The sequence below is a fragment of the Neovison vison genome, chromosome 13, assembly GCF_020171115.1.
Source record: "Neovison vison isolate M4711 chromosome 13, ASM_NN_V1, whole genome shotgun sequence".
In the NCBI taxonomy this organism is placed as follows: Eukaryota; Metazoa; Chordata; class Mammalia; order Carnivora; family Mustelidae; genus Neogale; species Neogale vison.
In genome coordinates this window covers 100,475,076-100,483,894 of record NC_058103.1, presented here as the reverse complement: position 1 = coordinate 100,483,894, position 8,819 = coordinate 100,475,076, and the positions used below count along the sequence as shown (strand labels likewise).

The 8,819-nt window shown below is 48.5% G+C and overlaps 1 protein-coding gene across 4 annotated transcripts in view; it reads left to right on the top strand.

Annotated features, from left to right (window-relative positions):
- Positions 1–6,670: 6,670 nt before the first annotated feature.
- Positions 6,671–8,819, top strand: part of DIS3L (DIS3 like exosome 3'-5' exoribonuclease) — a 33,432-nt gene continuing 31,283 nt past the window's right edge. Inside the window, exons 1-2 of one of the 4 annotated variants that reach the window (XM_044232126.1) lie at positions 6,671–6,883; positions 8,400–8,553. In XM_044232126.1, the coding sequence (XP_044088061.1) occupies positions 6,745–6,883; positions 8,400–8,553 (293 nt within the window). In that variant the 5' untranslated portion in view covers positions 6,671–6,744. Of the gene's footprint in view, positions 6,906–7,095; positions 7,369–8,399; positions 8,554–8,819 lie in introns of those variants that run through there. The other 3 variants (XM_044232129.1, XM_044232128.1, XM_044232127.1) reach the window with 3 other exon arrangements.

Below are 8,819 nucleotides of genomic sequence, written 5' to 3'. Positions count from 1 at the left end.
AGCCATTTGCCTTTACTCGTACTCTTTAAAGAGAATGTATTTCTAGTCTCTACTGGAGACTATGGATTCCTAATTTTTCTCTGTGGGCTTCCCCACTCTATGAACATCCTAAAACGTCAGTCCCTGAATGCCTGCCTTGAGAAGATAACAGGAGCAGTCCTTTCTAAAACGAGAACAGGTACTGCAAGAATCACGCGTCTTGGAGTTACCTAAGTATTCAACACCCTTCTCCTTATTTGGGCGTGAGAAAACATGAGCCCGGAAATGCTTGTGCAAGAACATGGCAATGAACACAGACCTACTGCCTTGGACAGCATACAGCTTGACTCAGTTGCTCCCATCTGTCCCAACTGCCTTCAGGCTACAGTCTCAGCTACAAAGTTGGTAGAAGCCTTAGGAAATGACATTGATTTATACTTCACATACCTTTTTAACTCTGAATTGACTCAGTATTTCTCGGCAAGCGGACTCCTCCTCCTCCATCCTTCTGCTCCTCCATCCTTCTGCTTTCGCCACCTAATTTACATCTTAAATGTTGCAACATCCTTAACCCCTCCAACTCTACCACCCCTGCCTCAAGGAGGTGGGCCCCACGACTGTGAGCTAATAATGTCCCATTTCGTGAAACCTCATCCTGATTTACAAGACACCCCTTTGACTAATTCTGATCTAATTTTGTGTGCTGATGAGTCACACTATAAAAATGAGAAAGGGATTTTCCAAGCTGGTTGTGCTGTTACTATCCAAGAGGAGCTACTTGAAAGCAATAACCTCCCACAAGCTAAATCCAGCCCACAGAGCTCCGTGCCCTTACTGGAGCACGCCAGTTATCATCAAAAGGATGAGTTGTTAATATTTATGCTGATAACCGGTATGCCTTGGGGGTCTCATCCATGATTTGGAGATGTTCTGGAAACAAAAGGGATTTTCTTATATCCGCTGGGACCCCAAGCAAAAGGGTACAACAAATAAATGACTTCTTACTGCTATTCTCTTGTCTTCTGAAACTGCTGTCATCAAAATTGAGACTCACACTAGAAAGGCAGAGCCTGAGCACCAGGGAAATGCCCTGGTTCACTCTCTTGGAAAGGCAGTAGCAACAGACGTAGATGAAGTTCATTCGGCTCCTGACCCCTCCTTGCCAGACTTTTGCCATCTTGACGTCCTCCTTGTAATGTGGCAGCAGTCTGCTCCTGAATCAGAGACCACGATGGGTAAACAAGCACCCAAGACGGCCACTTGGTTCTTCCCCCACCCTCCGACAAATCTCATTTTCCTGTTTTTGCATTGCTTTACTGCTTGTGGACCTCTACCACGGATGCCTGACCTGTCAGATCCATAATCCTGGGAAAACTATGTTTATTCCCAGAGGCCTCAAAATTGCCCTGGGGATCCTCTGGGCACCTGCAGCGGAACATCATTCAGCTGCCACCTAGTAGGGGTTATCGATATGTCCTTGTTATTGTATATTTTCCAAATGGGTTGAAGACTCCCCCTGCCACAGAGCTGATGCCCTTACAGGGACAAAGAGACTGTTGGAAAACATGTTTCCCACTTGGGGTACACCTTGCATAATCTCCAGTGATCAAGGCAACCTACACTTCGGTGGGCAATCTACAAGCTTTAACAAAAATCTTAGACTTCTTGGCATTATCACAGTTGCTAGCACCCTCAAGAAGGTGAAGAGAATGAATGGGATCCTCGAACTTGAAAATCTCTAAACTTGGGGCACCTGGGCGGTACAGTTGTATGTGTTCGACTCTTGGTTTCTGCGCTCAGGTTGTGATCTCAAGGTCATGAGATTAAGCCCTGTGTCAGGCTCTGTGCTGAGTAACAGAGTCTGCTTAAGATTTTCTCTCCCTCTCCCTCTGTCCCTCCCCACCCATCTCTCTAAATAAACAAACAAATCTTTTTTAAAAATCTTAATTTCCTGAAACTACTAGACTCCATGGGCAGGAAGTATTGCCTCTGGTCCTCTGGACTATTTGCAGACCCCCTTTGGGAAACATAAACTCACTCCCCATTAAGATGGTTACCAGCCAACCAATGCCTATTGGTATATAATGGTTTGCTGATCCCTTGTTTTCTCATGCTAGTATGACCAATTACTGTAAATCTGTAACATCTTATGCCAAAGCCTGTCATGAACAGGTTAAGGAAGCTTTCCCAGATCCCAGTTCAAAGGGCCCTCTTGACCACAGTCTGGAAACTGCTGACTGGGTATTCTGGAAATGGCATCAGAAGAAGACAGCTCTTGAAACCTATTGGAAGAGACCTTCCCAAGTGCTCCCTATGCTGCTGTGAAACTAGAAGGCATTGAGCCTTGCGTGCACATCTCCCAGGTAAAGAAGGCCCCATGTGACATCTGGTCCTATGCAGATGCTGGAAATCTCCCAGTCAAATTAATGAGGAAGATAAGCAGCTGACATCGAGATAGACTGCTTCCAAGATGCCAGATCAAGACTTTGCTTTTTTTTTTAAGATTTATTTATTTATTTGAAAGACAGAGAGTGGGGCAGTGGGGGTGGGGGCGGTGGAACAGGAGAAGGAGAGAGAGAATCTTAAGCAGACTCTACGCTGAGCCAGGAGTCCGATGCGGAGCTTGATCTCATGACCCTGAGATCATGACCTGAGCCAAAATCAAGAGCCAGACAATTAGCCAACTGTGCCACCCAGGGGCCCCAAGACTTCATACTTTAAACATGAAATCCTTTCTTCTCTTTCTTTCCTTTACTCTGGCATTGGCCTGGGAAGATAATAACATCATCTGTATCTCCCAGACCACTGTTACAGAGGTAACCTTGCCAATGACGGAATTTGTCATCCAAAACTCCAACCTGTCCTTGAGTCTAGAAACCCTCTGGTTGTTCCTGTGACTGAGTTCTCCTCTATTCCCAACGCCACCACAACGATAGACACCCCCCCCCTTAGAAGTCTCTTATCTAGTTCAACTCTTATGACCAGAAATCCAGTGCCTTGTTTTTACCTTTCTCTAATTATAAACTGTTCCTAGCCAAGTAGACACAAATACCTATGTAAATCTCAGCACATCGGCATTGGCACTCTGATGTTCTCGTGATTATCTAACTCAGATCTGCCTCCAGTCACAAAAAGAACTCACCAGCGGCACCCATCTTTGCAAGGTAATTAGAACAACTATGTGGTGCTAGGAGATTTACTTCCCAAATACACTGAAAATCCACCCAAGTCCTGGCTTGACGGTTCAAGTCAAATGCAACAGTCCTTGTGTGTGACTCCCCTGATGGTACCACTGAACCCAGAATGGGCTGCTTTATCTCTGTCTGTGGTGGTTATCATTCTCCTTAGATCACATAGCTGGGCAATACCTCTGAAGTTCCCTGACTCTGCCCCTAACTGTTCCCAAACAAACTAAGCTACCTCACTAGTCAGCACCCCTAAATTTATTGTCAAGTTAGAAAGGACCTTCCAAAAAACCTTTAGGATTCAGGATTTGGTTCCTTGCACAGGGCCCTAGTTCCTCAGTTAGGAATTCATGTAAATATAAATATGATCAGGAGCCTGCCTTTAACTCTTGAAAATATTGCAGAATGTGCTAAGACAAGAGATGCCCAATAAAAATCCTTAGACTCTGTGGCCAAAGTCCTTCTTGATCATAAGGTGGCCTTCAAGTTTCTTGCAGCTGGGCAAGGAACTGTCTGTGCGGTGGCCAATACCACGTACTGGATTAATACTTCTGCAGAAGTTAAAACAATTACATAAGAGCACTATGCATGCCACTTGGCTTAAAAAGGTGATGGCTTCAATTGGGGGTCTCTCTTTGACTTTCTTGATTTTGACTGGGTTGAGTCTTGGGGACTGATGGGGTCTGTGATCAAAGGAGTCAGACTGATACAAAGCGAAGGTCAAGCAAAGCTTTATTTCGCGCCAGCACCGAGAAGCAAACCAACCAGCTGGGGCCGTCTCTTATGTGACGACCTCCAGCCTCACAGACTAGCTTTTATAGAGCAAAGGCCATGTGGTTGAAACTGGCCAATGAGATTATAATACACAGAGAAAGTTGCATAGTCCTGCTAGGTCACACACAGGTAGCCAATTGAATTACAATTTACCCTATAGTAGCTGTTTGAACTAGCCTATCACTCAGGTCAGAATTGGCGCCCAAAAGGCGGGGTTTACATTCATTGGTGATTAGGGAGATAGTATGTGTGCTTTACCGATTGGATGTCTCCACCTGGCCTGAATCGTCTTTGCATTCTGGGTTCTGTTATCTCCACCTGACCTGACCTGTCCTTGTATTTGGGCTCTGTTATCAGGGACTGGTCGACCATATTTTACTGGTTTTCCAGACTTGCTTTTAAGTAAGTTCCCCTGGTGGGGGGGCAGGGTCACTTTAAGTTTTATTGCATAAATAACAAAATGGCTGTTTAACCAAGATGGAGTCGCTCTAAGTAGGCCCCTACAGGGACCATGGCTCCAAAGTGCACTCTAACCACTGAGAATTATTCTGCTTATAAAAATTACAGTGGTGGGGTGCCTGGGTGGCTCAGTGGGTTAAAGCCTCTGCCTTCAGCTTGGGTCATGATCCTGGGGTCCTGGGATCGAGCCCCGCATCGGGCTCTCTGCTCAGCCGGGAGCTGCTTCCCTTCCTCTCTCTGCCTGCCTCTCTGCCTAATTGTGATCTCTGTCAAATCAATACATAAAATCTTAAAAAAAAAAAAAAAATTAACAGTGTTCTCCCTGGCACACTATATTCCCTCAAAAGCTTTAAATGCGGGGTGCCTGGGGGATCAGTCGTTAAGCATCTGCCTTTTGCTCAGGTCATGATCCCAGGGTCCCAGATGGAGCCCCGCATCGGTCTCCCGTTTGGCAGGAAGCCGTTTCTCCCTCTGCTCCTCTCCCCTCCTCCTGCTCTCTTTCTCTCTCTCTCAAATACATAAATAAAAATATTGGGGGGAAAAAAAACTTTAAATGCAGGTATATAGCCACAAACCACCAAGCAAATGATCTCCCTAAGACTGGAACTCCGAAAAAGGAATGAAGAGAACGACCACCTAGAAAATGGTGAACCTGGAGTCCTGACAGGCAAATACCACAGAGATTCAGCCAAAAACATCCTGACCTGTGAGAATCACACAGAGGATCAGTAAAAGCTGTGAGAACTCCCCAAGCGGTAGCTGAGAGGTGTGCTAATGCCTTCAATTTTGATCAGACGTTTCAGTTGAGAGAGGAGGGAGAAGGAAAAAGAAAGGAACAATAGGCCCCAAATTGCCCCCATGACAGCAAACTGAGCCTTAATTGCAGTTTCAGCCTCTCCCAGGAATGTGACCTTACTCAGCCTATCTGGAATTATCTAATCAGCACCAGTGAGGTAGTCCGCATGACAGACTCCCACCCTTTCCCCAAAGCAAGGTAACCTTGTCTGAAACAAGCCACTGTTAGAAACTTCTTTTCCACTTCCCTTCTGCCTGAAAAGTCCTTCCGTTTTGCACAGCTCCTTGGTGCTCCTTTTCTGTTTGCTAGATGCAATGCCATATGATTCATAAATCCTTAAATAAAGCCAATTTGATCTTTAAATTTACTTGATTTTTTTTTTTAAACCAAAAGGAAGCTCTGATGTTCCCAGCCACCAGGGTGAGCTGCCTTAACTAGAGCTCGACAAGTAGACTATAAAGTCCTTATATGCAGGACTTCATATATTTTACTCATCTGTGAATAACAGAGTAATTAGTTAAGAGCCTGCTTTGAATTCAGCCAGATTCTGGCTTGGATATTGATTCTACCACTTAATAACTGGGTAACCTTGGCCACTTAACCTCCCTAATCCTCCTTCATCGCCTGTAAAATGGGGATAATAATGCTTGACTCCATTGACTTGAGGAAATTAAATGTGACACTTGTATGTAATGCTTCTGGTACAGCTCAAAATACAAATGCTTGTTGAGTGCTTTCAAGAACAGTGGCTGGTATCCAACCAAGAGTGTGTGATCTCCTAAGAAACTGTGCCTGAGTCTCCAGGTTTAAAGGGAAGTTGCTTTGCCAGAGGCTGCAAACGCCAGAGTTGAGATTGAACAGTGTTAACCTCAAGGAAGTGGATTGGTTTTCCTTTTATCTGCATTGTTTGAATTTTTATATGGATTAAAAATGCATGAAATTAAAAATAAATACGACTTTTTAAAGGGAAAAAAAATTGCTTGGTTGGCAGGGTTTCTGGCTTGCTCGCTGAATCTTTTGGCTTTTTTAAGAAAGCAAGAACGAGTTAGAGAAAACACCAGTAATTACCCACCCAGCAGCCCCCATACCCATAAGGACCTCGGGGTAAAAAACAAATCTAGTAATTGCTCAGAGTTGGACCAGTACCTTGTTCACAAGACTTTACCTTCCACAGATTCCACACATCTTATCTCCCTACATCGTTTGGGCCGTTTCCACCTCTCCCTGCCCCCAGGCCACGGTGGGCAGTGGGGAGACCAAGGCAGGGCTGGAGCACCCCTCCCGCTGCTGCCTTCGGCTCTCAGGCGCGGCCTCCGCCGTTAGGGCGGTTCTGGGAACCCTCGGGGCGCTCTGGCGGCTGCCAGGGGTGCAGGGGTGTCTGGGAGCCCGGGAGCCCGCGAGCCCGCGTAGACCAGGCCGCCCGACCCAGGGGGCGGGCCCGCAGCCGCGGCCTCGCTTCCGCCGGCGTTGCGCGGCGCCCGTCACCTCCCGGCCGCTCTCTGGAGCCGGCCTCTCGGGGCCCGGAGCCGTGAGCCGCCGAGCGCCGCCGGCATGCTGCAGAAGCGGGAGAAGGTGCTGCTCCTGAGGACCTTCCAGGGCCGGACGCTGCGGATCGTGCGGGAGCACTACCTGCGGCCCAGCGTGCCCTGCAACAGCCCGCTCTGCCCGCAGCCCGCCACCTGCCGCAACGGTCAGGGCCGGGGCCGCGCCGGGTTGGTCCGGGGCACTGAGTGCGGCCCTGGGCGGCGGGAGCGAGGGCGGCGGGGGCGGGAGACGCCGCGGCGCTGCTGGGGGCGGAGCGCGAGGTCGCGCGGGCGCCGAGGCGGAGGCCGCAGGGCCTCTGCCCGCCCAGGCATCCGCTCGGGCCTGGCGTTGGGGCTGCGGGCGGGGAGCGAGAGGCCCGCGGCCCCGGAGCCGCCCCGAGGGCCGCGGCGCGCTGCTTCCTGGGGGTCTCCACCCCCGCCCTCCCGACGGCCCCCCTCTCAAATAGAAGGGCCCAGAGCCTGGCGCCCCCGCAGCGTGCAGGCCGAGCGAGCGGGGCTTCCCAACGGGCCCAGGGGCGCAGGAACTTGCCCCTTGTGCGACCCCCAGGATGGTGTGGTGGTGAAATGGAGGGGGGTGTCGAGCTGCGCGCCCCACGTGGAGAGGTGGGGCGCCATCCTGCGGCGCCGAGAGGTCCTGCTGCTTCTCGTTTGACACTTACTACTTCCCACTAAGGTCCCGACCTGCTAGCCCAGGCGTTGTGACTTTTAGCCGGTGGAGAGCCCTCTGCACTAAAATTTGTGAATTGTTTTGGGTCCTCATTGCACGGGAAGGTCACGGGGAAGTTGGATTTGGAGCTCCCGTGCCCTAGACCTTACCCCACTTGGTTTCTTGGTTGCAAGGGTAGCCGATTGAAGGAGGAAGATGACTGGTTCTCTACCCTCTGGTGGGAGAGGAGCCTGGGGGGTCCTTAGGATTTGGAGTCCTCATTTTAAGGTTAAAGTCAACATTTCAGGTACACTTTGGCTAAGCAGCTCTCTGAGATGCGGCCTGAGTAGAAAGCCTAACCACTGCTCTTGCCTTCATTGAGCATCTTTTTCAGCCGATTCCGGCTTTCTGGCCCCTGGGGACTTAGGAGCCTGTACCCAAGCTTGACTCAGAACCAGCCTGAAATGACTAGGCAGAAACACGTGGTTAACATGTCTGTTTGACTGGACCCCATTTGAATATGAGTGTAGGTCAGCGAGTTAACAAATATTTAGGTTGTGCTGAAGATTTGCCTGCTTAAAAAAAAAAATCAGGGCGCCTGGGTGGCTCAGTGGGTTAAGCCGCTGCCTTCGGCTCAGGTCATGATCTCAGGGTCCTGGGATCGAGTCCCACATCGGGCTCTCTGCTCAGCGGGGAGCCTGCTTCCTCCTCTCTCTGCCTGCCTGCCTCTCCGCCTGCTTGTGATCTCTGTCTGTCAAATAAATAAATAAAATCTTTAAAAAAAAAAAAAATCAGCCATCTTCTGCACCACTGGCAACACGATAAACCACACGGAGCTTTTCCTCAGCACAGCTTCGGACAAATGCAGATGCTGAATTTACCTGAGCTTTGGGCCTCTACCCAAGTAGATTTGTAGTGTCCTTTAAAAACTTCAGGATGTAATTAAGACTGGAAGTTATTTTGCAGTGATAAGCCACGTTCACAATTGTCTAATTGCTTACATTTTTATGTTTTAGATGGGAAACTCTTGTCTAGTGATGTGACTCATTATATGATCCCAGATTGGAAAGTTGTTCAAGATTACCTGGAGATCCTTGAGTTCCCAGAGTTGAAGGGAATTATTTTCATGCAGACGGCTTGTCAAACGTTGCAGCATCAAAGAGGCCGCAGGTATCCGTTTTGCATTATTTATTTATTTCTATATGGCATATTTTTCTTTTCCCCTTTAGAAAAGATCCGTCGTTGGAGGGGTTGGGGAGGAATTCATTATTTTGTCTGAAAGGACTTTTTGAACTAATATTTGGTATTCTCTTCGCTGGTGAGGAATGCAGTGACATTATTTTATATTTCTGCTTCAACACCTGGCCAAGAGATCTGACTGTAGATCAATAAACTGCAGTGTCCCCAGTATATGGGTATTTAAGATTCTTGGCTTT